Here is a 27,871-nt window from a genome sequence, read left to right on the forward strand (position 1 = left end):
AAAAGATTCGATTCTAACGCCCCCCCCGACCCGATGGTGGCCCAATGATTGCATGTCAATTACATGGACGGCTCGTCGAGATAAATTTCTTTCGCACGCGACCCTGCTCGCCCCGTCGAAGCCTAGTGGGCTCTCTCTGCTTGGGCTCCGCTACGTTGGCCTGGCATCGAAACTGCCTCCTACGAGCAGTATTTCGTACGTACGAGGTATTGCAAGCAAGCACTAGCAACAGGATCATGCCATGTGCCTATGCTACTGAGTGATATTGTTGCACACACATATACGAAGTGCATGTCGATGCCAAGATGGGCCACTGCAGCCTGCACGGACTGCAAAAGCTTGTCAAACAACGGCCATGTTAGACAAGATCCTTGACAACGAGGCTACGGTTTCAAACGACTTTTTTACTCTTCAACCAATTCCAGTCACGCCCAGTGGCAACTGCGCAGAAAAAAGGGGCCTCTGAGCAGCCCGAGCTAGGTCAAAGGGCCGAGTAGGAGAAACATGGCCAATCTGCGCCATAAAAAAGAGGACCGGCGGTACAGCTAAAAGTAAGCCGCTTCTCAATGCGACGACGAGGCTCCACAGCTTCTACACGACCTTACCAAAAGCCTGCAGGAGATGATTCCTGACTGGGAACCGTTCCGGCGAGCCACCGGGCCGCGAGGTCCAGAATTAACAACGCCACCGCATCTCATCATCTCTTAAAATGCACTACGGAGTAAAGCTTGTTGGAAGATCTCTATATCAAGCGTGCAATTAGGAAAATTAGGACAAAAGCTCCATGTTGAATACGGCGACGACAGCGAGACGGAGAAAAAAGAGAATGGAGAAAAAAAGACAAAAATATTGCTTGACTAGGACCTCCATGCCAAGAGATCTAGAGCTAAAGCTCTCGGTTCACACTTTTGGCTGGAAGAAGAAAGAAAAATTTGCATCTCCAAGGGGCAGAGGTGCAATGCATGCATGCTACTCTGCATTGGCAACGTCTGATCAGTGCGTCTCGATGAGATCGTTACACCAAGCAAAAGATGCAATGACAGTGGCTTTTTGTTTGCTGACCAGTAGAACCTGATCCTGCCCTGGTCTCAGCCGATGCGACTCATGCACTGACAGGCTGTCGCCATTAGAAAACGGCAGCTAATTGACACGATTGGCAGAGCGGAAATAAAAGGCCTCCACTCTTTCTTATATGAGACTCTTATCAGGAAAAGGAATTAGCCCCAATCACAGCTATGAGATGCTGTAAACAAACCGTGGTTGGCGAATCCTTTGCGTCTCAGCATGATGCGAACAATCTCAGCCTGAAAGCGTGTTGCGTCGCCTCATTGCCAGCTTGAGCAGAAACAGAGGCGTTGGTGTCACATTGCATACCCGCCCTGCTTTAAACCACCACTGACATTATATCGACAATGCTCCGACAGCCTTCCTTTGCTAGCGGTGCGGCTCCACACACCGTCAAATTTTTGTCGGTAGACCCAGCGCCGTCAACTTGGGGGGCTGCAGCTCAGCCAATCCTAGACTCCCGATGTTTTTGTTCGATATTAGTCTGGCCACGACAGGATGGTTCATGTGCCATGCGTATTTTTGCCACAGCAAACCTAATAGTTTACTACGACGATTGCTTGCGATTTGGTCGTTGTAGCGTATTAGGCCCTTTCAAGCTACCGCGCTGTGATTGAACCATGCTGCATCGTCGGAAGCCCGGATACCCAAGATATTGTACTCACCTTGTTACTTGAGATCAACGAATGGCACTTTCTGTGTGAAGTCTAGATGAGTCTACGGGCTTGCTATTGGAGAACCTCTTTCCCGACATTTGCGAGCAAATCGAGGGTATGGCCGCTGCAGTACTACGATAGTATGCAAGAGCCTGTACTTGGCGTTGGATGCTCTAAGAATGCGCCTCGGCGACCATATACGAGAAATAGGCCACGAGGAAGCAGAGCCCTTCGGCCCACCCGACGGAGCAGACGAAGAGTTACGTTATGAGTCTCTTTCTGAGCCACACCAAGTCTTGGGATCCTTGACTATTGCTCACGCATCCCTTACATGACAGACTGCAACTACGAGAGACCATGGTGTCACACTTACCGGATTCAGCTGCACCACATGCCCATTTTGGCGGTGATACAGGCACCTCTCGGCCACGCCAAGTCTGTCCACGGGCCACCGTTACTGCACCTGCGTTTGGAGTGTTGTCTGCAACAGCTCTCTTGTTTCAATATGGCGCTCACTGCTCGTGCTCGGACCAAAAATAACTTATACGAGCCGGTGTGAAAGGGGGCTAGGCTGTAGTCTAGGATTTCGCCTGCAGCTATAGACTACTATTTACCCCAAGGACAAGGCGCCAGAACCAAGTGGATGCTCAACTTACAAGTCATTGTACTACAAAGACTCGTTTGCAGTAGTTGTCTACTAACGAGGTAATTTCAAATAGGGCATCAAGTGAAAGTTAGCACAAAGATTGACCGCCTCGAAAAGAGCGGTGCCACCCTATCGTCATCGCTGATCCTGATCATCGCGACAATTCCGGAGATGGTACTACCGCCGGGGAAATATTGGGCATCGAAGGTCTCTCTGAGAGTACATGTCGGTATATCTTATTGCCTACATTAGCTGCATCACAAGCTCGACGCATGTAAGGTCTCTCTCGGAATCATGCCGCACGAATGTACCAATCCCAAGGCTGTTTCAACTACATATCTCGCTTGCTTATTCGCTCACTCGCTCGCTGCCATTTCTAGTCAAGAATCCTGGAGCCAACCCCAAACCACAGCCACGCCAAAAGAGAACTAGCACTCGCATCTCAATCTTCCCCAGCTTTGATCTTTCGCCATAGATGCTGCAGAGATGAGCTGCTGCCAGCGCTAGTGATTGTGCACCCACCCGCCCACTCACCCCGCCGTCAGCCATCACGAGCTGCCGAGGATGCATATGAAGATTCATCTCCTCACAGCTTCGGCTTCGTCCACAGCCCTTGCCTGTCCAGCTCCGCATCTCCATCGAAAATATCTCTCTCCACACGGCGAGTGTTGATCTGGGGCCCCGACAATTAGCTGCTGTAACCAAGGATCGCCAAGATTTCAAAGATCCTGGGGGGCGTCATTTTCTCGTTTTCTAGCCTCCCCCAGACTACTCCTTTACCAGGGGCATGCGGTGAAGCTAAAGGATTGGACGATACTTACAAATCTGGGGCCGAGCTCTTGTATGTTCTTTGCTCCGAGGAGCCTCATGCATGTGGCAGTCTCCGCCTCGAGAACTATTCAGGGCCGACATCGCCCGAGTCGTTAGAAATCATGTCTTGTTTACTTATTTTGATGCATGACGAGAAGGGGAAGAGGGGAATGCACAACGATTGGCATGGAGCATCATGACGTGGTTCGATGGGGCACATTCGCCATGGGAATTCCATAGCACCACCGTCATGATAAGCACAACTCGCTCATCACAAGAACGATTATACCAACACCATCACTTGCCATGTGGGGGATTGGAAGATCAACTCACTCTCCAAGGTTCGCTCCACGCCGGCTTCGCCTCCGGCTCCAAGGCCAAACAAAGCGGCACGGCCAATGCCCACAGCTTTGGCACCGAGGCAGAGGGCCTTGACAACATCGGTACCTCTCTTGATTCCACCGTCGACCCAGACTTCGATCTTGTCAAACACTTCAGGGCAATACTTTCTGATCTCGAGCAAGACATGAACCGGAGGTGAAGCTGTGTCAAGAGCTCGCCCACCGTGGTTGGACAGGATGATGGCCTTGACCTGTGGCGCATATTTGGCAGCAAGGTAAGCATCCTCATACGTGTGAACCCCCCTTGAGCACGATGGGCAGGTCTGTATTCTTTGCCAGCCACGGCAGCGTCGTCTGCCATGTCAGATCGCTGGCTGTGCCGAAGAAGAGCTGCTGACCGACACCGCCGCCGCCGGGTCGCTTCTCTGTGCCGCCTTTGACACCTGGCTCAACCACCAGCCCCTTGTCAAAGTTGGATTTTTCATCAATCTCACGCTTGCCAGGAACAGCCGCATCGAGCGTCAGAACAATGGTCTTGTATCGGTCTCTCATCTTGTGGATGCGCCGGAGCATCTCCTCGCTCCTTTCGCGGCGGTTCTGGACATACAGCTGCCACCCAAACATCTGGCCCGGCTTTGCCTCGGCAGCAATTTCCTCTGGAGTCATTGAGGAGTTATTGGAGACGAGCTGGAGAGCACCAAACTTGGCCGCCGCTCTGGCTATGCCTAGCTCGCCGTCTGGGTGAGCCAACCTAGCCATGGCGGCTGGGCTGATGTATATGGGAAGGCCGACTTTGTGGCCGAGAAGGGTCGTTGACAGATCGCATTGTGTGCAGTCGACGAAGACACGAGGCCGTAATAGGATGTCTCGGTATACTGTAGTATTAAAGGATTTTGTGATCATGTCATCGCTAGCAGAGTAGTAGTAGGCCCATCCCTTCTTAGGCATTCGTTTCGTGGCCTCGGCCTCTATTTCGTCGAGGTTCAGAAGCGTCTCTAAGGGTGCCGGAGCATCGTCGTCTTTCTGAACCGGCACTTCTGGCTTCTTTGCAGCCAGCGTCTTGGGATCGACCGTGCCCAGCTTCGCCTCGGGCTTGAGCTCGTCCAGCGTGCCCGACGGGTGAATGGGATCAAACTCCTCGGTGGCATCTTGGCCGGCCAATTGGAGAATCACCTTTGAGCCGCCGGGGTGCGAGGAGAGGAAGTCGGTCACATCGTACACATTTCCATATAGGATCACCCAGCAGCTATCGGCGGAGTTGTGCTTCGCGACTACAAGAGACAAAGAGCTGTCGGTAAGCACCCGATTTGATCAAAGTTGAGGGGAAATCCAATTCACAGGTTGCAGTAGCGGCGCCATACCTTCGGCAGCATCGAATACTTTGGCCATCTTGGCAGTTTCTATATCTCGCTACTACAGAGGCAGCGAGTCTACGACGAGTGTTGGAAGTGACATTGACACTATCTCGTCAGCTCCCAAGTGCCGTCACCTCTTGTATTAATGAAAACGACGCAGCGGGCCCCATGCATGTTTCCATTCGCCGAGTTCGCCCTTGCGGGTAATGGGTCCGGCAAACTTGTGGCCTAGCGTGTGGGGGAAATATGGGAGAGCCATTCGTGCGTGCAAACTTCCCACCAATGAAGGCTGTGCTTTCGGTAATACGTGCTGCGTTGTTCGGGTTGGTTATTCGCGAGAAGGACCTGTCTTACGTGCAGTACCGCGTACGATATAGAGTAGATTGGGTTTAATCTGTGTGAACAACGTACCTGTAAGAGCGATGATGACCAACCAAGATTTAATGTCTTTCAACTCTGATTCCAAGTACACGAATTGAGTCTCTAGCCAATGAAGAAATTCCTCTACAATGTATTAAGCTTTTAGCAGCATATCCCAAGTCGCCTGTCGCGTAATCGGTCAATGGGGTAATTTTGGCCTTCTAGATTTGTCCGGTAATTATCCAGGATGCATCCCAATTCGAAGCTCCATGTATGAAAAGGATCCGAAACCGGGGCTTTTCCCATTAGATAAGGTCCAAGGCAGCGATAATGACAAAAAGGACGTTCTTTCTTTATGAAATACTGCTTGCGGCCACTGCGGCATTCGGTTGGGAATTCGTCTCTTCCTACGCCCCGGCAATGATAGCCCGCGTTTAGCCGTCTATTTCCTTTTGGGGATGTGACCTCATTTTCAATTGCCGGGATCTCCACTTAAAAGGAAATATCCATTTTAGGAAAGCGTGGTAATACTACCATGAAGCCTTTGCTTGTCATGATAAAAAAAAAAAAAAAAGGAAAGTATTGGGACTTGGCTGAAGAATTGGCTATTGTGTGCTTTTGCTGCCTTTGTCTTGATATGCTCAGCAGTTTGAACATTTGTAGATACTCGGCATACTATCAACTTAGGAGCGTTTTATCTGTGCTGTTAGTGTCTTTTCTTTCGAAACAGCACAAAGGGAGGAGTAGAACGATACTCGTGCTTGATTCCGCTGTCCATTCTTGAAACGTTGTTATGAAAAGAGGTTTGAGTTAATGGGGCTCATGGTTTCTTCCCAAGGCAATCTCGCATGATTTCCTTTTTTGCCTTATCATACATTGCATCTTATAATATGTATTCTACGCCGGCGTCATCCGTATATGCTCTTTGTCTTGCCAGAGGTTTCATTCTTCTTGAATGCAATTTCTGAATCCTCTCCAAAAACAAGATTGACGTAGTTTTCAAGTTTGAATTAAACTACGGTTGATGATACTGTTAAAGTTAACCTTATTCGAGCGAACATACCGTGCATGCGATACGGCAAATGATATGGCATCCAAGCGGGAAGCAGAAAAACAGAGGGCGCTATGTGGAAAAGGTTTTGTCCTATCCTTATATATACAAAGAGAGAGAGAGAGATTAGAAGCAGTAGAAGCAGTAGTAATATAAATCTATCTGACCTGTTCAGACGAGTCCTCAACGCTTTCCCGCCACCGCTCCAAAATCTCCGCGAATAATTTCGTGTCTGGATCGTCTCGCCCCAATGTCTTTTCCAAACCAGCAACGCATTCCGCCCTCAACGCTATAGCCTCGCCCATTCTGCCCAAGCCTGCTAGGGCAAGGGAAGAGTTGCCCAGAAGGGTGAAAGTCATGTAATGGTCGTGTCCCACCAACTTCTTGGAGAGCTCGAGGCATCTCCTCCCCAAAACCTCTGCCTCTTCCCAACGACCCACGCGCTGGTATATCATGACAGGATTATTGATGCCCGACCAATACATCGGAGTGCCCTTCGCCTGATTTCTTCTTACTTGCCTCCATCATTTGTATCCCTAGATCCTCTGCCTCTTTCCATCGTTCTTGGCCTTGGTAAACCAGCATAAGCTTCTTTGAACTTTCCAGTGTAAGTTCATGGTCTTCTCCCAGTACCCGTCTCTCTACTCCTATAAGACATGCTATTAAAGATTCTGCTTTTTCTAATAGGCCCTGCCTATGATATATGTCTCCTAAAATGTCCATATCATAGAGGGTATATGGATGTTCCTTCCCTAGGACTTTCTCTGCAATCTCTATTATCTGCATCTGTAAGTCTTCTGCCTCTTTCCATCGGCACTGTTCTCGATATATTATTGATAGGTGAGACATGCAAGCATATCGTCTTGGGTGTTCCTCTTCTAACACTCTCTTGCATATCTCCAACACATCAACCCCTAGTGCTTCTGCCTCTCTCCATCGACCTTGCTGTACATATATTTTTATCAGGTTATTCAAGAAAAAAAGCGTCGTTGAATGTTCTTTACCTACCAATCTCTCCCACCTCTTTATTGCCCCTCTCTGCAAGTCTTCCGCCTCTTTCCATCGGCGCTGCTCTTGGTATATTGTTGATAGTTGAAACATGCAATCAGCTGTTATTCGATGTTCATCTTTTAACGCTTTCTTGCACGTCTCCCGTACCTCGACAGCTAGATTTTCTGCTTCTACCCATCGGCCTTGCGCTTGATATGTTTGTGAAAGGCATAATAAGCCATCAAGTGTTACCAGGTGTGCTTCTCCAAAAACTTTTTTGCACGTCTTCAATACTCTAACCGCTAGGCCTTCTGATTCTCTCCATCGACTTTGCCGTCGATATGTATTTGAAAGGCCGAGTAAAAGTTGGAGTGTAGTTGGGTGTTCATCACCCAATTCTCTTATGCATATATCTCTTAAATGCATCTGTAAATCTTCTGCCTCGTTCCATCGACCTTGGCGACTGTATGTTGATGATAGATTAGTCATACAAATAAGAGTTCGTGGATGCTCTTCTCCTATAGTTCTCTTGTATATCTTTGTTGCATGTGCTGTTAGATTTTCTGCCTCTTTCCATTGGCCTAGGCATAAGTATAATGTTGCCAGGTTGTTCATAAGTCCAAGTGTGAGTATATGGTCTTCCCCGAATATCCTTGATGGATTTCTAATAAATGGATGAATAGCTTTTCTGCCTCTTTCCATCGACCTTGGACTTGGTATATTGCTGCAATATTTGCCATGCATGCCAAAGTGACTGGGCATTCTTCCCCTAGTGAGGCCTTGGATATTCCCAGCACATGAATCTCCAAGTCTTCGGCTTCTTTTAATCGATCCTGTAATCGATAACGTTTTGCAAGTCCGCTCATCATCTGGAGCGTGTCTGGGTGCTCTTCTCCTGCAACTCTCTTTTGTATCTGTACTGCCTGTGTTGCTAAGTCGTTTGATTTCTTCCAGTCACCTTTAAAGTGGAAGTATTTCGACATTTTGTTTAAAAGTGCTGCCGTAGCTATGTCCGTATCGTTATTTAATCCTAGTGTAGTTTTTTCTAAGACCGAATTTGCATGGGGAAGATAACTCATGCATATTTCGCGATTTGAAAAATCCACAGGCGGATAATAAGCCGACATTGTCTTCATAGCAAATTCAGCAAACTTGGCCACCTGACTCTCGTTGATGACCCATTTTTGGGTTACGAGCTGCACAAGCCGGTGCATGGTTAAGCCTTTATTCTCTCCTTCTGAAATGAAGGAAAAGGCTTTAAGTGTACCTAATGCTTTTATAAGTACCGCTGGTGTCGGTGAATTGCTCTCGATGTGTTCTGTGTATCTTTCTCCTTCTGAAGTCGTGGAATAGGTTTTAACTAGAGTAGCACTTGGTTCTGTTACAAGTACTGCTGTCGCCGGTGAATCGCCCTTGCTTTGTTCCTGGCATCTCTGCTGGTAATAATAATGTTCCACAAAAACTCTTGGAATTGCCTGAAAATGGAAAAAGCTTAGAAAAGAGAGAATGTCGCTTACAAATGCCTCTTTTCTCCTTATTTGTTCAAACGAAATAATCCAAGTTGCGGTAACTGCATGGGGAGTTTCTGAGTCTCTCCCAACTGTTTCAAATGACTCGCTCAGCTGGTCAACAAACGCAGAATCGCTCTGGTCTAGGAGTTGAACATAGTCATCAATCGAGATATCGTTTTCCTGGATAAACGAAGCAGCTTGTGCAAGGGCAAGCGGTAGATGCTCAAGCTTAGAGAGCAGACGGACTGTCTGATCCATAGAGATTTGTTGAGTACTTATTATGAGTTGCAAAAGTTGATACGCTTCATCATCAGTCATCTTCTTAACTTCAATAGGACGTAACCCTTGACATAGCCTGACGCCTGCTTTCTTGTCTCTAGTCGTAATGAGAACAGATCCGTGGTTGCAGTCTGGTATATAACGGGCTAGGTTACCGCTTGTCAGAGCTGCTGTTGTTTGACTACTCTCGCCTGGACCGTCCTGTTGTAGCTGATTTGGACAGAATATGTCCATGTCATCAGCGTTATCGATTACCATCAGCCATCGCATCATGGTCTGCTGTTCCAGCCAGTTACTGACGAGCAGCAGCATGTTGGCCTTCGGGTCGTCGTGTCCAGGTATGTTGCATTTTTCAGCGATTGAAGCATACGATTGACGGAAGCGATCGATATTGCTGGCATGGACCCAGAACACGGAGATGTCCGGAGATGTCTTTTGGAGCCAATATGCATAGGCGATTGCAATCTGTGTTTTACTGAATTGAGTTAGAAATTATCTATTGCTGATAAAGATGGACAGAGAAAGGGAGTAGAAATAAGCCGTACCCAACGCCACCAAGACCGCAAAGCGATACTCGTCTACGTAGCTGAGTAGAGTCTCCCCGTTGATCTGGGCCAAACTGCCTCTTGATTTCGCTCAAGGTTTCTGCCCGTGCGACGAAATTTGTATTTTGGCTGTATGGAATAAGGACTAAATAAATTCCCTTTAGTAAGAGCTTGTTTCATGGTATTTTACTACGTACATATTGATCGAGAGGCTTGCAAACGATCCCGTGATGCAAAAGCGCGCCTGCATAAACCACTGAGTCTATCTCGTACATTCTTATAATTGGCGTCGTCAGGACTAAATTTGACCATTTCAGAATGCGTACGATTGATAGCGCAGATATGCTCTGGCCCGTTTTCCCAGGGACGGCAATGTGTAGCTGAAGGCTTTGTTACAAGAACCGTAGTAGGACCAGTCATTTTCCAGTTGCCGGATTTATCCTAGTTTGAGTTAGTTTCACCAAGTGTAATTGTAGTGTTATTGAAAGGCATACTCGTTGGGCCGTTGGTGACTCAAGCGTTTCATAAAAGCAAAAGATCTCTGCACTGCCCTTCTCACCCAACGCCTTGTGGAAATCCCGCTGCTGTATGGTAAGTACTTGCGAGTTATCTCGGTTCAGAGACTCGATTAGGAAACGATTTGGACTGGAACCTCCAGCCATGTGTATGAGGGAGGTGATGTTCATGCCATCATGTGGGGTTCCGAAGAAGACAACCCCATAGATGGCGCGGATAAGGCTTTGATCATGTCCATTTTCAGATCTTGATAGCGATATCAAAGCCTGCCATATGTATTAATACTGCTAGAAAGAAAACCATGTGTGGTAAAGAGTAGAGTGGCTAACCTGCTTGAGGATTAATCCTCCAAGGCTATGGCCAATTAGGATTATGGGTCGAATGATGGAAGCATTCGCTAGCCTTTGTAGGCTACCAATGAAGCCCGTAGCGAGATCTTCAATATTCTGTGTACTTTTGCTCTCGGCAACGACTGAGTCATAGCCGTAAATCATGACCCGAGCGATAGGTTGAACGCTGGACTCTAACGTAAGATCAAAGGGGAGAGAGTCGCGTAGCCACATGTGGCTCCCCCCTTTCTTTAAAAGATCCAAAAGCATGTCCCCCTAGGCCGGATAGTGCAATTATGCTTCTTATATTAGCTGGACAGAGCTCCTCTTTATAAGTGGACATGGGGTTTCTTACTCTATCTTATGATCTTGCAGAGGTGGCGTATAAAGCGCCGTCATGCCATGAAATTCTTCGTCAATAGTCAGATATTGTTTCCGGTTATTAGAAACCGCGGGCATCAAAATGGACCAGCTGCGGTCATATTGATGAAGTATGTCCTCGAAAGTAGCCGTGGCCACCTGTGGGCCACCATGGTCCTCAGAGGCAAGAGACTCGATAGAAGCACCTGTGACGCTTCCTTGATTCTCAAGAAAAGACTGCAATTCTTGGCGGTCCCAGTCGATGGGAACACCGGTTACTCGAAATGTGCTCATCTTGATAGCTGTGCTTTTCTCCCCTTTGGATTTTCCCTTCGATTGTCCTACAATCCAACGGTAGATGGAAACACGCTGATTTGATTGCATGGTTTAGATGACGTTTAGCTCTGCGCTTTTAGCTCTCAGTAGGTACTGCGTTGTTAGATAATGGTTTGACACTTTGCTTTAATCGTTATTATGGAAATAAATCAATCCTTGTCAATGAAGAGCGTCCCGATTTCAACGAAAACGATACAAAGGCTGGGTAGAATTAAATAGAGGATTGCTCAGCTTAGGCAGAAATTACTTCCAAAGGTCATTGGGCAGAAATCATTTGCGGCCATGCAGGCATCCACGGCAGGCTGCAGAGAGAAAATAGGAAAGCTCAGCGAAGATTGATATTACATGCAGGGAAAAGTTACTGGTTCTATTATTCAGTACTTCAGTTACAGCATACCTACCTAGGCGAGAGAGGGGGGTTTCTGGTCATCGCTCCTACCTCTGGTAACGCCCATGAAAGGCACTAAAAGATTTCCTATGCCTTTTATGGTTATACCAGAGATGAAATCTTGTAGAACCTATGACCAGAACCCCCCCCTCTCCCGCCTTCTAGGTAACATGCTACTGTTACCACATCTACTGCCGCTTTGCGTGTTTCTAATAATAACTTGATATTTTTTCTTATGTACGTAGATCAACTCCCTTATTGAGCTACAGCTGTGGTATCGGATCATAAAATTGGGTTCCTGGATTGCTCTTCCGTTTGTGGACTTGCGAGTGCTGTCCACTTGGCTGTAAGCTGTAATTGATCAAATCGCGGGCAGCATCTTGATCTAGATTGACATTGGCAATGTCTGCTTTCATGAATTATCAAACAGCTTTTTTTTTTTTCCCAAAGAAAAGCCTTCCGATGTTTGCGTCACAAAAGACGAATCATCTCGCAAAAAAGTAGTGCTGGATAGAAAAGAAACCGAACGATTGCGCTGTAGGAAGGTATTACTATTTAGGTACTGTAGTATTAACTAGCAGAATGAGAGGTGGCGAACAGACAAAGCGGCTGGCGAATAAAAATACTATGTTATATTATGTACCTATTGATAAGACTTATAGTGCTAGTTCGTATTCACTACAGTAGTACAGAGTAGTCTCTGTTGTGTATCGTGGAATTACAGCCTGATCTTCTAATCTTTGTAGCTCACAGGGACTTACACCAGCTCGTAGTAACTTTAGACCGCTATGACGATGGTAGTACGGGATAGTCCATATCTCGGCCGAATTTATTTCCGAAACAACTCCGTTTCTATGACATCCTTGCACTAAAAACTCCGAAGAATCTCAAAATCAACGAGAAGCTAGTCATGCACATAATAACTATACAGCAGTGCTATTTATCTTGTCTAATTCATCTTGAACTTTTGTTTTAATTTGCCTCTTCTCTCTCTTCCTTTTGTCTCATCCAGCGCTGTTTCTATATCAGGAACACCACTATGCGCTCACCAGCCGCTACAGCAATGGCTCTCCGTGACGTAACTCGGCTCTGCGCGCGATGTCGCATCCAAGCCTCACAAGCCCTACCTTTGAGCAGAACATCAATCCGTCCAGCGCACAGCATCGCATCCTCTCCTATCAGCAGCTTCAACAAGACATTACCGCAATCATACCGAAGCGCAGCATTCTTCTCCAGCAGCTCCACAGCATCCGCCTCGACACCCGAGTCCGAATCCGAAACCTCCAACACCTCCAACCCATCACCACCCACCCACTACGAAATCTTCCCCGAAACCCTCCCCCTCGGGCCCCCTCCCACCGGCCACTTCCCCATAAACACCCGCGCCCTCCGCCGCGAATTCCTCGCCCTCCAGGCCCGCCACCACCCGGACCGCCACCCCCAGCAAGGCCCCCTCAAGCTCCGCGCCGAAGCAACCTCGGCCCTCATCAACGAGGCCTACAAAACCCTCGCCAACCCGCTCCTCCGCGCGCAGTACCTCCTCTCCCTGCGCGGCGTCGACGTCGCCACCGACGAGACCATGCAGGTCGACGACCCGAGCCTGCTCATGGTCGTGCTCGAGGCCCACGAGGAAATCTCCGACGCCACCGCCGCCGAGGACTTGGAGGAGCTGCAGGCCGTCAACGACAAGCGCATTCGGGAGAGCGAGGATGTGCTGGAGAGAGCATTTCACGAGGATGATGTGATGGCGGCGAAGAAGGAGGCTGTGCGGTTACGGTATTGGGTTAATATCAAGCAGAGCTTGGATGATTGGGAGGAGGGCAAGCCGGTGGTGTTGCAGCATTGATGCTGATAAATGGGAGACTGTCATCACTCTTCTGAAGGGTTATCTAGGGGGCCATTAGAGTGTGTATTATACGGAATGGTGTAATAATCTCGGCTGGACATGAAAAGAAATCTATGAGAAAAAGGGCATTTAGACGGTAGTGATAGATATTTGTAACAACATTGACGGTAGTGTTAGACGTATTGTAATAAAGACACTAATATGTGTGCTTGGCTATATAACATGGGTAGAGAGGCAATAAATCCACAAAACTGATTAAATTTCTTAAATATTCATTGGTTTATACACGTTTATATGTACACAAAACAGTCATGCCCCCTCATCCCTGCCATCAAAGTAGCCAGCCATCTGCCTCATAGCATCAATGCCCGCTCGAACCAAAAATATATACATTAATAAAAAGAGCAAAGCAGTCATGAACAATAGCTTGACTCGTAATATAGCATAGCCTACCCTGTGTATCCTCCAATCCCATCTGTTACCCAACGCCAGCCATGCAATGTGATGCAAACATGCAAATTGAAATAGAAGAAGAAATAAAAAAAAAGATGGTAAAAGAGAGATGAGCTTTTGCATCCCTTGCATTCATGCTCTCTCTGTCTGCATGCATCACCGCTGGTACGCCGGCAATTGCTCCTCATTATCATTATCCCGCCTTCTCTGCATACCTGTACTCCCCGTGGATGTTCCTGCGGCAGCTCTATAGTCTGAGTAATCATGCCCATCTTCGTCCTCATTCAGCATGGGGGCTGTTGGTTCAGCATCTGCCGTGAGTTCATCTTCTCTAGGGGCTCGGCCAGGACTACCGCTCTGGTCCATATCCTCAGGAAACTCAGGGGGGTGCGCTGGCTTCTTGCATAAGGCGCCTCCTCTCACGTTCTTGCTTATCTTCTCCAGGTTGTACTGAGATACTGGTGGTGGCCGCAAGCTCTGCTTCACTTGGGGCAGATGGAGCTGTGCCATCTTCTGCCCCCGAGTTGCCAGCAAAGGGTTGTCTTGGTGTGGCCTGGGCATCGTAAATGTCGTCTTCATCAGGTGCAGATGGACTAGTAGCGGTGAGGTTAGACGGACCGGCAGGTGGCTGGCTAGGCAGTAATCGCTGCTCTGCTTGTCTTATACGATCCTTCTCTGACAAGTTCCTCTGGTCAGGCAATTGAGGAGGTGGTGGGATGTAGGATGGTGCGACGTCGGGATAGGTCGTTTGCGGATAGCTTGGACGAGAAGGGTCATGAGGAGTATACGACGGACGCTGATTATCTGTCTGCGGAGGAAAGTATTCTTGTGGCGGCGGCGGGGGTCCATGGGTATGATGAGTATTACCGCGGTCGATATCTTCATAGCGAGTTGGAGTTGGAAGAACAACGTCAATCTCATCATCGCTCTCCGGATTTTCAAGCGTTTTAGATGATGACGACACCTTGATGAGCTTCCGAGGCCCTGAAGAGTCCACCGTGCCGACGACGGACTCGAGCGCCACACAGACAATTCCCTTGTGCCTCCTGAGGGGCGTCGTATCGATGATTTCGATCTGAGCCCCTCTCCTCTGCGAGAACATGTTTATACTTTGATCTGCGGCGCTATTGCTCACGGTGGCATATCGTGAAGTCTTGCGAGATGGGAAATTGCCAGACAGCTTCCCGCCTAGGTCGACGAGGACTTCTACCTGGTATTTGAAGGAGATCATATCTCCCGGAACGCCCTTGATAGTCGGGAAAGAATCGTCGGGGATCTTGACCGGCACCGTGACAGATGCCGACAGAGTCGCTGGATCGATGATTAGTGGCGCCGTAGTCTGATCGAGGTCTTTGCGAAACACGCTGACGGAGCCTGTTGACGAGAGTGAAATCCCACCTAGCCCCGTACGGGATTTGGGATATATATCTTCCTTTTGCAGTCGACGAGCGTCTTCTTTGGACATCATGTTCTTGAACAGTTGTGCCGGCGGAGAAGAATCAATCTTGCCTTGGCGGAAAAGGGTGACGATGACACCAGTCATGCTCTTAATCTGCTTGATGTGCTGCACCGTGACCCGCACTGACACAGCGTCACCTGGGAGGCAGCCGCCCTTGAGCAGTTCGATGCTGGCAGTGATGGTATTGTCGTTGACCGTTTGCTGCTGAGCCGACATGGCACCGACAGTGCCCACATGTGACAGTTGCGTGAAGTCGCTCCGACTCATGGTAGTGCCAATGCTGCGCCCACTCTCGCCGCTGATTTCGCTTTGCACATCGCTCGACGTGGCTGCTCCTCGGCGCTCGCTTTGTTGGTCGGTAGAATCCTCTACCGGTTCCTGGGCATCAGGCTCAGATACTACGTCAGCCGCCTCTGGCGCAGCAAAAGTGGTCTTGTCTAGTGCCATTGACGACTTTTTCTTCTTCATTTTCCGATTTATAGGCTCAAGAAAGATGATTCTGGGTGCTGGCGGCGGGACGAGGCCAACGTCTATCCTCTCTGCCAATATGACCTTTCGCTCGCATGTCATTGTCGGCGACATGGAGACGGGACGTGTCAGAGTCGCCGTGATCATGTAGGATATGGTTCCGCGTTCAAACTAGATTTCGACAAGGAGGAATGGTATTAGCATTTCCGCCGCAGTAGTCAAAGGTTCTTTTATGCTTGGCAAGGTGCCACGCGTGTGCGCACACGCGATCGGGAACTCACGTCAATGCTACTCGGGAGTCCCTTGTCAGGGAACACCAAGTCGAAGCGGAAATCGAACCTGCCGGGATCAAGCCTCCCCTCGCCGCTCAAAACCTGTTCGTCCTGGAAGAGGCTTGCGAAGCCATTGCCGTGATACTGTGGCCGCGAGGAGCTTCCTCCTTGCGGCAGCGCCGTAATGTCTCGTCCCTTTTTACTTCCGGCGGGATCCTTGAGCACGCGCACAAAGCCATGGAGGGTCACGACTAGGTGAGTGTAGCGCACTGATTTGACGACGGAGATGCTGACGGCGCCGTGGACGTGGTCGCCGGCATTGTATTTGCGGTGTGGCTCGTCGCAGCGGACATGGAAATCGGCGACGCTGCGGTTGCGGCTTCGTAAGGGGAAGGGCAGATTGATGGAGGACCCCAGTCGCGCCAGAAAGCCGGGGCGCGACAGGGACGTAGAGGAGGCAGTCGGCGCAGAAGTAGAGATGGGTGCGGGCGCAGGCGTAGGAGTTGGCGGCGTAGAGGTTGAGGCTGACGGGGAGGCGGATGTCGCTGTTCTCGTCCTTGCGATTGGTGTGGCGGGGATCGACGGCGTTGGCGATGATGAGGTGCTGCTGGCAGTGCCTGTGGCAGTTGCAGGAGCGCCTGGAAGCGACGGCAGCGAAACGGACGCCGAGGCCGACGATGTTGACACGCCGCCTATGCGCCGAGACGGTGCTGGTGGCATGAGCGTGACAAAGGCGGACCCGGGCGCTGCTACGGCCGCAGAGACGGTTGTGGTGGTCGCGGTCGCTCTCCCTCTCTGCGTCTGTCTTTTGTGTCGTGGGCGGCCGTGGTTCTGCGATCGTGGCTCGTGTGGCTTGTGGTCGTTCTCGTAGATTAATTGTACCCAGTCAGCGGTACCCCAGCTCCAAAAATGATGGATCCCCTAGCAGCAGTAGCAGCAGTAGCAGCAGCAGTCGTGGTGCGAATCAATCAATAAGTCAATGATTGGCGGTTTTCTCTTTTCAATAAACCAGCAAACGCACATGCCCCAAAAAAGACGAAGCAGGAGAAGGTGAGAAGGAATTATGGAAATAAGATTAGGTCCGTGGGATTTAACACTTCTGCCTCTCGCCGTCGTTGGGAACCAAAAAAACCAATAGTTGTGAACCAGCAGCCTTGCTCCAGCTCCAAAACGGCAGACCGGCACGGCGGAGGTGGGGTTTTCAGTCGTCCTGGTTATTAGACCAGACGCATTCCAGCGATGACGACGCCGGCCAGATTGCCCAGTACGCGGTGGGATGATGCCGATTCGCGCGGGATAGATTGAGAGGAGAAGAGAAGAGAAGAGAAGAGAAGAGACAAGAGAACGAGGAAAAGGAGAGAGGCCGGCGACGAAGAGCAAGAGTAAAAATAGCAAGATCCAAATCTGGGTCATCTCCAAATGCAAATGCAAATCCATATACAGACTCGGGCAAGACAGATCGAGCCAGCACCTGCCTCCTGCTAGTACCAATGTAGGGTGCAGGAGCAAAGCCGCACCCATCCTGCCTTTTTGAGCAGCAAATCTCCCGCCTGCATGTACTACTAACTTGTACAGCTCTGCATGCACGCAACGAAATACAAGTCCAGGTCTCACTCTCAGCACTAACACCAACACGCACAGCCGCTACGGTGCATCAAAGCGAGTCCGACTGGAATCAATCACTAGACGCATTGAATGCCATCAGCTGTAAACGCACCTCCCTCGGCCCTATTGCCGCGAGACCCGTCCTGGAAACAAAAGCTGGAGCATAGACGCCTCGAGAAAAATAGAATCCCCGAATCCCCCCCCTACAAGTGCGATTCCCCCCCCTAACCCCTGCTCTGTCTATCGTAAGCTTGGCGACGTAAGCCAGTCAAATCCCCCCCAAGATTCACCAACCCTTGCCATTGCCAGCCCACCTTCAGGCACACCCGCCACAAACCCATAGCGCCCATCCTCTTTTTTTTTCTGGAGGTTCTACAAGTATGTACCTACCAGTATTCTTCCTCTTCCCAAGGGGGGGTTTTTCACTCGTGTGTTCTTCCCTTGAGAAGCCTGGGCCCTGGTCCATACGACCCATAACAAGGACGTCCCCCCTTCCCACTCGGGTGTCGGCACTTCGGGAAGAATCCAAAGCCAAGAAAAAAGCTTGGTCATGCTGGTGGTTGCTGCACAGAACGAGCTTCCGCAATCATTTTGCCTGGTGTTTCCCGAATGATACCCACGGGGTAGTAGTGATACTATCAAATGATTGCCCGGCCCGGTCAATCCGATCCATTTGTGGCATGAAATTCGCGGATTGGCGCAGCACATGCTTGTACTGGTGCTGTTGGTTTAATTTCATTTCATGGTGGTCTGGTACCACAAGTCAGAGCTGCTGCTGTACACATCATAAGCCGTCAAATACATACTTTATTGGTGTCCCTTAGGCTCGTTCTTTTACTTGACATGAGAGCGGCCAGCCGACATACTTGTACTGTAGCACTCTTGACAACCCCTGCACTCCTTACTCCATAATAAGTAGACAACACGAGTACGTGCGAGTGCTTGATAGACCCTAAAGACCTGTGTACCGTTGATCCGCCAATCAAGCGGCGGTGATAGCACGGCATTACGAGAGGCTATTCGTATTATGATACTTCGTATCTATAAGTAGACAACTATGGATGCTGAATATGCATGTCTTACTTTGTTATGAATTCTGATCCAAGCCAGTATTAATCATGCATTCATTGCGCCTGAGTATACAAAGTATACTAATAATAACTTGAAGTCTCATCGTAATAATAGTAACGCATTAGAGACACCACACAATACAAAGTACACACGTCTTTGAGGTATTGGGATAGTCAGGCATTGATGAGTGTTTCATTCGGTCTCATTATCGCCGTCTCTATGTATGTACTGGGTACTAGTAGCTGATGTGTGCTCAAACGTCCTTGTCTGACATGCCATGCTCGACTTTTTATGCAATTATACAAACACCTCTTCGTTGCGCTCGTTGCTCAACCAAATATTCATAGCCAGTTCTCAACGCCAATGAATGCTGCCAATCGTGACAGTCTGAAGAAAGGAAAAGACAAAAACCACCCAGATGCGCCAAACCAATGCTAATCAAACACAATACACTTCATACATATGCTTTCCTTTCATTTTTAATCCAACGCCTCGCCTGACAAAATTGTTCGCAAAATATCAGCGCCAACGCCATCGGCGATCGACTCCATCTCCTTATCGCCAACGCAGCTAGCAATTCGTTTTTCATCACCACTGGCCGCTGCCACTTTTCGACCTCGCTTGCTAGGTGTCTGTGGCATGATGAAGCTGCCCGTCTTTCCTTCCACTGCGTTAACAAGGCCTAGTGTCTCAAGACTGCCCACCACCTCTCGGAACTCGGAGCTCGACAACGGGTGAAGCACAGAGTCGCGCAGACACAGCTTGCAGTACTTATCAAAAAGCAACTTGATAGTAGGTGCCATTGTCTGTGATTTGCTTGGGGTGAGAGGCGCGCTAGCCCCTTTGGCCATTGTTCGAATGTGATTCTCGTAGGCTACCAAGGAACACAAGGCAGCCTTTTGCTGGAGATTGAGGGCCTTGAGACGCTGAGTTGTTCCGTTGCTAAAGGCAGCAGCCGTCACTTTGTTCAAATGTCCAATCGATGCTCGTGGAGCCGTCTCCGCTGTCAAAGCCTTTAATGATGCTGTGGTGATCTGAAAGACGCTGCGAGTAGATCCACCGGCCGAGTTGCCGTTGATGTTCTCTCCAAGGGGCTTCTTGGTAGGTGTCAACTGCAAGAACTTCTGTCGTGCTTCTTCCTCGTGCTTTGACCGGGTCTCTGCCTCTACCAGATCCAGGGCTCGGCGGCAGATCTCAAATGCTCGGCGCAGGTCTCCAGTCTGGCTTGAAACTTTGCGGGAACAGAGTTCGATAGCGGCAGGGTGAATGAAGGGAACAAAGCTCTCTTTTCCTTCGGGCATCAAGGATTTCAGCCGGGTAATGATGATATTTTTGACCTGAGCGGCAGTATATGGCAGGAAAGGGAGTAGCTCAGGCTTAAGATTCTTCGACTTGAGGCGCGGTAAGAAGCGGTCGGTAAGATCCAAAGCGTTTGCAATTCCAAGCAACAACAGCTTTGAAGACTTTGCCAGCGACCACTCGAATAAACGATAAAGGCTCTCCAGATCCAGCGTGAGAATGTGATCAATTTCATCCAAGGTGACGAGATATGTGGCAGATGATTTGGCCTTGGAAAAGAACATTTTCTGTAGCGATGCGATGGCTTCAGCCTCTGATAGATCGCTGCCGTCTTCACCGAGGGCGGCTAGAAGTGTGTGATATAAATCTTTTGATGACTTGATGCTCATGCAGTTGACATATGCGCTGCGAACTCCTTCCTGCTCAGAATAGGTCTTGGCTATGTTGGTGATCATGGCACTCTTTCCAGTGCCTGGCGGACCACTGATGTACATGCATCCTCCAGGAGATGAAGTCGATACGCGATCCAGGAAAGTCGTCAGTTGCTCTCGCTCTGCTTCCCTCCCAACCAACTGACCGGGTTCTGCTCCTCTGGCAAACAGCTGTCGAGCTTGGTGATAGACGGTCTGGATTGTGGTGGGTGTAAGAGGTGACTGGGGAGTCAGTCGTTTGAAGAGCTTGCCAGCGGACATGACCGCGTGCCGCGGTGTACTAGGATAAGAGCCGAGTACATCTCGATGTCGAGGAGCGGAGGGCGTGACAGGATTGGATTTTAATGAGGTTTGTGACACGCTCCGCTTGAACTTGCGTGGTGATGGCTCCTTTAACACCTCCTCGCCTTCGCTGTCGTTGTCGTCATCATTCTCGTCGACAATATAGTCGGGATCCTGGTTCTCATCGTTGAAGGAGACGGACGCCAGGCGGCATCGACGAAGTCTTTTGCTGGGAGAACTTGGTATGACTGAAAAGAGGCGTCGTTTAATATCAATAAAGACACGTGGGCGTGAAGGAGCCACAGCAGGACTTACCATCTTCGATGATGCTGCGCGTCCGCTTTCTCAACTCGGAAGGACGAGCCATGGCAACTGGTGATGAAAACCCTGTAGTCAAGAAGCTCCTTCCAGGCAAGTCGTGAAAAGATGAACGGCAGCAGCGATTATCAGGTTAGAAACGTCACCGGTGCCTTCCAATTTATGCAAATGCAGGAGGAGAAAACGAGATGCCGTTGCCGTTGCAGTTGCAGGTTAGGAACAAAATTGCAGGTGCAGAGGGTATTATGAGGAAAGCTGGATGTGGCCGTGGAGCTACAAGAGAAAGGGCGTTTTTGGCGTTGAACCAGGGGTGTTTCTGTGTACCCGCTAAATACGCGCTAAAGTGCCTGCCGAAGGCCAGCGGGTCGCGTTTTTGGCGATGGATCGCGTTGAGCGCGAAATCAATTAGGCGGGGATGTACCGCGCACGCGAACGCCCTAGTGGGATGTCGGTCTTTTAAAGAGATGTCTTGCATGGCACACAGCGAAGTGTAAAAGCAGTTGGCTTGCCAGGCCTTGGACTGCTTTTTTACTAATTACTATGCAATATTGAAGAGGATACTACACTGCAAAAGCATTGTATCCTTGTGTTTCTTGACTCATGTTGGCTCTCTACTTTACTGCTTCAGCTGCCCACGGTTCTCTCAGAATCGCCACAAGTACGCATCGACGCAATTCCTATGGCATTTCGTGACCAAATCGGTCCAAAGTTTCTCAACTTGCCGATATTTAGGGAAGAAAAAAAGACGGAGCTGACAAAAGCACCTAACACTAAAGGCAAAGTTTTATAGCGCGGCGCGGCGCGTTCAAATCATGTAGACGCAGAATTCTTTACTAGTAAAAGTAAAAGTTGAACTTTATTCAAGAGCTCATTGCACGAGATGCATGAATCAGTAATAGCATGCTGAATATAAAGGCAATCTCGACTTACGCTCTGAAATCTAGCTCCATACCTGAGCTACTGGGGCAGCTTTTTAGCCCAGTGCACCCTTATTGGGGTTGCATTCCCCTAGTCTAGATCTCCAGCTCCCACCAAACCAATCAGCTCATTGCGTCATAGAATCTCGAGCAACACCAAAGCGCAACTTTCGTCGCCTCCCTTCAAGTCTCAACCACCCATCTCCCTCTCCCTAATTTGGCCAATCTTTCTCCTCTCTCTGTAATTCTTCTCACCAAAGTAATTCGCACAGGCATACTACCGCCAAAATGACGACTTACATCCCAGCCCTCACAATCCCTTCAAACGTGTTTCTCAATCCCGCCTCGTCCATCCTCCTTCCCATTGCATTGGGCACTTCCGTTGGCTTTGGGACTCGACGTAAGAAGATAAAACTGTGGCCATGCAGCAATTGAAAGAACTAACCACAATTATCTGATTTGATATAGCCTCCAAAGCGCAAAAGACATACCTCGCGTTGAAGCAACCTCCTTTACATCCTCCGCCATGGGTTTTCGGCCCAGTATGGACCGTTCTTTACGGGTACATATCTCCCCCTGCCAGACTCATGATATCTCCCATGTCTTGAATCCTCCTCATCATTGTTTCATTATTGATATAATCCAATAACTGACCAATCCTCCCCCCAAGTCTTATGGGATACGCCGCCTACCGTGCTACATTTACCGGCCTCTCACCCTTCTCTTCCCCACAGACCATCCAGACGACTAAGCATAGCATGACGGTTTACACCATTCAACTGGGCCTTAACCTCGTCTGGATGCCGCTCTTCTTCGTCGCCAAGCGCCCAATCGAAGCCACCGCCGACATTGTCGTCTTGCTGGGCCTCAATGGCTATCTAGCTTCTCTGTGGGGATCAATCGATTCGGTTGCGGCTTGGTGCCATGCCCCTTATATCGCATGGCTGGGATTTGCGACCTATTTGAGCGCTGGCGCTGGATATCTCAATGGCTGGAACTTGGCGGACAAGGAGGAGACTAGAGATGATGTGAAGCAATAGGAAAGTTATCATACTTATCAACACATAAGCTAATCAGAATGTCACGCTACAGCATTGGATAAACACGTGCTGAGCGACTCGAGTCATATCAATCAGGATAATTGAATTATCTATTGCGAGATCAACATCATCCCGTATATATCTATCACTACTCCATGTCCATTTTATAGCCCATACCCCCCCCTCATTTTTGGTACACCAACACCCAGTCTTCAAAAATAAAAATTGCAAAAAAAGCGCCCTTGGAATGCCTCTTAAACATGCAAATCGATTATGCGTAATGTTTTTGGCCATGAGAATAAATGCTTCGAAGAATAAAAAAATATTAGGAGAAAAGAAAAAACAAATGTTTGTCGCTGAATATGTGTATCATCCATGACAAACTTATTGCATGGGAACATGTCGTTTCAGCCCGTCATAAACCATAAAGATGAAGGCAGAGCTGGGGGCTGCTCTGGCGCAGGTAATGCCACACCCACGATACAGCCCTCGCAATCCGTGGTGCCTCCAAATGGCCATGCCCTCACTAAAGAAGCTTCGACGTTGGCCAGTGCCGACAGGTGACGTCTGCATGCGAGACTTGATGGTGTCGGCGGGAAAGAATAAGAAATTGTATGTGACACCTCCTGATGCGCCGGCAATAGCCTGCTGCCACAAAGGGAGAGGCTTCGAAAGAACTGCTTCCTTCTCCTTTTCAGAGGTGGCAGAACGAAGCCTCAGCTTATAGAATGCTTTTGTGGCCGTCTCTTTGGCTCCGAACCAAGCAGAACAGCCGCCAGCCTCTCTGATGAGCGTGCCAAGCTGGCCGTGCCAAAAGCCCCTGATCCCCTCATGCCGATACACCTCCCGAATAACAGCTACAGGCCGTAGAGGTGCTGCAGGTGCTCCCTCTGATAGCGCTGGGGCTTGGATCCTGCATTTGACGAGCTCGATCGGCGTCAGGACGAAGGAGGTAAAGGCTCCAGATATAGCACCAGTCAACCATAGCTCGGGAAGTGACAGCCCCTTGTCTCGAGAAGCTATATGAGCTCGGTAAAGCATCTCTCGTCCCACGTTCTCGAATAGAAAGAGACTGCTAGTCTCTGCAGCAGCTCCAAACAGAGGGGCGCTGATTCCCCTGTACAGCCCGCGAAGGCCGTCGGATTTTATAGATTGTCGGAAACAGTCCAAGGGGCCCGTGTATCTCAACGGTAGATGGTCGGGCTGGCTCTGCAGTCGAACCTTGACGGTGTCAAAGGGGTATTCAATGTATTTTCCGGCAATGCCTGCGATCTGACCCCCAATCCCATTAGATTTTTCTCTTTGTGCCTTTTGAATCTATTGAGCCGTCGCTGTACTTACAGATCCATAGATGATGTCTTCAGCAGCCTCCATGGTGGCAGACCGAACTTTTTCTTGAAGCGCCATTTCAGGTTCGACTGCTACCGAAGTAGTCACATCAAAGGCGGCCTGGGCCATTCTGGGGATATCTCGGCGTCAAGAGAAGAAGGTGCAAAACAGAAAGTTGTCTTTCTTCTCCCCTCAGCGCACGTCTTTCAGTCCTAGCTTTGCCCCCTCTCCTGTGGGAGCGGGGGTTGAAAGCAGGTTTGAAAGAATACGGCGAGCAGGCAGAGGCTGGCGGCGCAGCAGAGAATTGCGACAGCGCGGGAGCTTTGACGGCGAGGAGCGTGAGATCCAGAGACAGCGGCGCGGGAACAAGGATGTTTAAAAAGCTTTAGTCTTGGGCTCCTCCGTGTGGGGTGGAAAGGATAGGATGTTGAGCTCGCAAGAAACGGGACCTGCAAGGCGAATCCACACCGACTTTGCCCTGTGCTATGCGACTGATGCAATGTTGCGCAACGGAAGTGACACCAGGAGGAGCGGCGGAGTTTGTCGCAGTCCAGAGCGGTCGCGGTATCTATTCGAAGCAATGAGACCAGGTTGAGGAGAAGAAAAAAAGGAGAGAGACAAGGACCCAGCCCTACATTGTGAGGATGTGGCTCGGCTGCATGGAGAAACAGCGTCTTTGGGTTTAACTCGTCGATCGAGTTTGCTGCCTCGACCCGGCCTTGTTCTGACTCCCAAGGTGTGACTGTAAAATTTCAATCTTATCGCGGCTTATCGATAGGATGCGAGCGGCGATTGGGTCCAATGCGCTGCTCTGATTCGTGTGCCTGCCGAGATCGGTTACGAGGATTCCAGGACCCCGGCACTTGCATGCGTCTTGTCCAGTTGAGTTAGGCTGGAGTACCGCCATACTGTACGTACAGCGACAGGAACAGGACGAGATTCTAGCAGCTGGCGATCTAATGAGGATATCTTACTCATGACAGGCGGTATATAGCAATGGCGAAGAACATATGACGTTGAGCACAGATAGTCGCAGAAACTGCAAGTTTGTTCATCATTCGAGTCATAATATTACCCATCAGTATTTCGTACCATGATTCGAGAAGCACCATTACATTCTATGGTTGGATTGTGGAAACAACCGCCTTGTACCTTTATAGCACCTCAAGGCGCCTTATTGGCACGGCTCCTTGCTTGCTTAAGGCGTGATGCTTGCACACCTCTGGATCCATGTCCCTTCACATATAGGCGCCTCGGCAATTTACAACGAGCAACAAAAACCGCTCAGCTGCATGATGCAGGGAGGCCGCCCAGGCACGACTTGGCTTATTACTCATGCATTACAGTAATATGTGATGTTGTATAAGCTTCCTGCGATGGAAAAGTCATTGAGCGAGCCTTTGGAAGCTCTTTTCTGATGGTATGTGCCATTAGACTAGTTGTATGAGACACGGGCGCTGTCTCCAAGAAAGGCGCTGTCAACAGTCACTTGGAAGGGCGTGGCATCCTGAAAGGCCGCTTTCGTCTATGAGAGCCCAACTGCGATACAATCTGCGCCTTTGCTGGAACTCTCCTGGGTCTGAAGCTTTAGCCTACCCACTTGCTCCATGGTTGAGTTTTTATCCTAGCCATAATCCTCTCTTAGCCTCTTCTAAGAGAATTGCTAAGAGAATTTTCTCAAGAGTGCCGTTTGCGGATACACTTGAATATGAATCACGTCACTTATACAAGATGATGGCAATTGCTACAAAATCACTCGTTCTGGATGACTTGTAAATACTACAGCCAAGTAGAAAACAATTCCTATATGCACAGTGCCAATCAAGCTGAATTTCAATCCCAGTCTGACAAAATCTGATCCTGCAGCCATTTTGCACTGCATGCAAGCTCATATCCCGGCCTTGTCAAGCGGGTCGCTCTGCCCCGCCAGATTACGACACTCAATTTGCATCTAATTTCTTATCAGATGATCTGATAATTTTTTCTTGATCCAAACGTGAAGCCATATCCACCCAGCACGTCGTATCATTATCCACATTGGTACCAGTATTACGCTTACACGTAACATGCACTGCGAAGTCTTGGAGCTACTTCTTTCCACTGAGACTAGAAACTCACTTGGCAATCCATTTGTTTCGTAATAGTTGAAGTTGTTGACGGCGATCCCTCTCTAGCTGGAACTTGATCAAGGCTCATGTCTGCATTAGTGAGTGCTCTAGTTGATAGAGGTGGGTAGTATCTACATACGAATTACTAGGTAATAATAAAAAGATGCCCTTCCCAAAGTATTCAACACCGCCGGAGTTATATCCAGTCCCATTATTACATCGGCCTGCCATCAAGGCATCAGTCGGCCATACGAGCGATTTGTACTGGCCAATCTGGCGCAAGTCCGGTATACCCGAGGCTACAAAATACCACTTCATCATAATACTCATACTGGGACAATCTCACCGCCAGTATGTGTCGTACACTTGTCTCCGAACAATTGTAAAGCCCCCTCCTTACTGTTTCTTCTTATTGTCCTTCTTCGCCACCTCCTTCTCGTCATCCCAATCCCTCTTCTCGGCATACCACTGCCCCGCCTGCAGCACCAGAATGCCCACCAATACGAGCGCAAGAATAGTGTTGCTTGCCGCAAGCACCTTTAAGCTGTCCTCTCTGCCCAAGACAATCTCCCCGTCGAACCGGCCCTCGGCAGTCTTGAACTCTTCAGAGTGCCAGAAGCCGGAGCTGACGGTGCGCAGGCCCTTGACAATGTTGGAGATGTAAACGGCCACGCCGATGATGTAGAGGATCAGCGAGGCGCCGTCGAAGAGGAAGTTTGCCTCGCTGGGGCGGAAGAGCTTGATGAAGAGGCCGAGGAAGCCCACGCTCATGATGATGTTGAGGAGGCGGCCGATGAGCGGGGGCGACTGGTGAATGAACTTGAGGTGCGTCTCGAGCTGATCATAGTAGTCGAGGGCGACGGGCTCTTTGGTCCAGAGGAGGGGAAAATCGTACGGGAACGACGCGAAGAGGATGCCCAGGAAGAAGCATGTCGCTGGAGAACCAATTAGCACAAGACATTCATGTGGTCGTCTGCATTGTCATCGCAGCTCAGTAAATCTGAGGCGAGGCAGATGTGCAAGGGAAATAGGGCGGCATACGGCCAATGATGAGAAAAGTCGCAAAGGACGATGCTCCGCGGTAGTCCTTGGACTTTGTGGTCTTGGACCAATCAATGTAGGAGCTCATGGCGCTGAAGGTGCAAATAGCACTAATGCGCACTGATATATATAGACGGAGAAGGACAGAGGTGAGGCGAAACGTCGCTGTCAGGGCCGAAGCAGCTACACTCAAGTTCCGCGCAACTAGAGCAATATGCGTGGAGGCGTAGAGGCGAAAAGGAAGAAGAAAAGAAGCTGTCGTGTCCCGCTATCTGGCTTACTCGCTGTGTGTGGGGGAGCTGAGTGTGGAGAGTAGGTCCCTTGGGAGATGCGCTGTTAGGTAATTTGGAGATGCGCCTAGAAGTAAACGTGTGCGAGCCCAGCTGCACTAACA

General features: G+C 49.4%; 11 protein-coding genes across 11 annotated transcripts; 3 read left to right on the forward strand and 8 right to left on the reverse strand.

The window, feature by feature from the left end:
• Positions 1-3,373: 3,373 nt before the first annotated feature.
• On the forward strand, positions 3,374-3,718 carry TrAtP1_007869 (uncharacterized protein; the record flags this gene model as incomplete). Its single annotated transcript, XM_066113694.1, has 1 exon — positions 3,374-3,718. One exon carries the CDS (start codon positions 3,374-3,376, stop codon positions 3,716-3,718), a length of 345 nt encoding a protein of 114 aa, XP_065969781.1.
• Positions 3,719-3,803: 85 nt separating this feature from the next.
• Positions 3,804-4,907, reverse strand: TrAtP1_007870 (uncharacterized protein; the record flags this gene model as incomplete). Its single annotated transcript, XM_014092681.2, has 2 exons — positions 3,804-4,789; positions 4,880-4,907. 2 exons carry the CDS (start codon positions 4,905-4,907, stop codon positions 3,804-3,806), a joined length of 1,014 nt encoding a protein of 337 aa, XP_013948156.2.
• Positions 4,908-5,916: 1,009 nt separating this feature from the next.
• Positions 5,917-6,739, reverse strand: TrAtP1_007871 (uncharacterized protein; the record flags this gene model as incomplete). Its single annotated transcript, XM_066113695.1, has 2 exons — positions 5,917-5,931; positions 6,452-6,739. 2 exons carry the CDS (start codon positions 6,737-6,739, stop codon positions 5,917-5,919), a joined length of 303 nt encoding a protein of 100 aa, XP_065969782.1.
• Positions 6,740-10,805: 4,066 nt separating this feature from the next.
• TrAtP1_007872 (uncharacterized protein) lies at positions 10,806-11,108 on the reverse strand (the record flags this gene model as incomplete). Its single annotated transcript, XM_066113696.1, has 1 exon — positions 10,806-11,108. One exon carries the CDS (start codon positions 11,106-11,108, stop codon positions 10,806-10,808), a length of 303 nt encoding a protein of 100 aa, XP_065969783.1.
• A 1,337-nt stretch (positions 11,109-12,445) lies between these two features.
• Positions 12,446-13,646, forward strand: TrAtP1_007873 (uncharacterized protein). The gene has a single exon (XM_014092684.2). It carries the CDS (start codon positions 12,578-12,580, stop codon positions 13,382-13,384), a length of 807 nt encoding a protein of 268 aa, XP_013948159.2. The 5' UTR covers positions 12,446-12,577; the 3' UTR covers positions 13,385-13,646.
• A 347-nt stretch (positions 13,647-13,993) lies between these two features.
• On the reverse strand, positions 13,994-14,203 carry TrAtP1_007874 (uncharacterized protein; the record flags this gene model as incomplete). Its single annotated transcript, XM_066113697.1, has 1 exon — positions 13,994-14,203. The coding sequence occupies one exon, from the start codon at positions 14,201-14,203 to the stop codon at positions 13,994-13,996; it is 210 nt and encodes a 69-aa protein (XP_065969784.1).
• A 13-nt stretch (positions 14,204-14,216) lies between these two features.
• On the reverse strand, positions 14,217-16,756 carry TrAtP1_007875 (uncharacterized protein; the record flags this gene model as incomplete). Its single annotated transcript, XM_014092685.3, has 2 exons — positions 14,217-15,935; positions 16,046-16,756. 2 exons carry the CDS (start codon positions 16,754-16,756, stop codon positions 14,217-14,219), a joined length of 2,430 nt encoding a protein of 809 aa, XP_013948160.2.
• Positions 16,757-18,862: 2,106 nt separating this feature from the next.
• On the reverse strand, positions 18,863-21,290 carry TrAtP1_007876 (uncharacterized protein). The gene is made up of 2 exons (XM_014092686.2): positions 21,040-21,290; positions 18,863-20,972 (listed from the first exon to the last, which is right to left on the reverse strand). The coding sequence occupies exons 1-2, from the start codon at positions 21,089-21,091 to the stop codon at positions 19,192-19,194; spliced, it is 1,833 nt and encodes a 610-aa protein (XP_013948161.1). The 5' UTR covers positions 21,092-21,290; the 3' UTR covers positions 18,863-19,191.
• A 667-nt stretch (positions 21,291-21,957) lies between these two features.
• On the forward strand, positions 21,958-23,113 carry TrAtP1_007877 (uncharacterized protein). Its single transcript, XM_014092687.2, has 3 exons — positions 21,958-22,359; positions 22,428-22,521; positions 22,630-23,113. Exons 1-3 carry the CDS (start codon positions 22,248-22,250, stop codon positions 22,997-22,999), a joined length of 576 nt encoding a protein of 191 aa, XP_013948162.1. The 5' UTR covers positions 21,958-22,247; the 3' UTR covers positions 23,000-23,113.
• TrAtP1_007878 (uncharacterized protein) lies at positions 23,114-25,032 on the reverse strand. The gene is made up of 2 exons (XM_014092688.2): positions 24,341-25,032; positions 23,114-24,271 (listed from the first exon to the last, which is right to left on the reverse strand). The coding sequence occupies exons 1-2, from the start codon at positions 24,455-24,457 to the stop codon at positions 23,384-23,386; spliced, it is 1,005 nt and encodes a 334-aa protein (XP_013948163.2). The 5' UTR covers positions 24,458-25,032; the 3' UTR covers positions 23,114-23,383.
• Positions 25,033-26,511: 1,479 nt separating this feature from the next.
• On the reverse strand, positions 26,512-27,862 carry TrAtP1_007879 (uncharacterized protein). The gene is made up of 2 exons (XM_014092689.2): positions 27,478-27,862; positions 26,512-27,371 (listed from the first exon to the last, which is right to left on the reverse strand). The coding sequence occupies exons 1-2, from the start codon at positions 27,563-27,565 to the stop codon at positions 26,833-26,835; spliced, it is 627 nt and encodes a 208-aa protein (XP_013948164.1). The 5' UTR covers positions 27,566-27,862; the 3' UTR covers positions 26,512-26,832.
• Positions 27,863-27,871: the final 9 nt, after the last annotated feature.

Source organism: Trichoderma atroviride, chromosome 4, assembly GCF_020647795.1.
Source record: "Trichoderma atroviride chromosome 4, complete sequence".
Classification (NCBI taxonomy): Eukaryota; Fungi; Ascomycota; class Sordariomycetes; order Hypocreales; family Hypocreaceae; genus Trichoderma; species Trichoderma atroviride.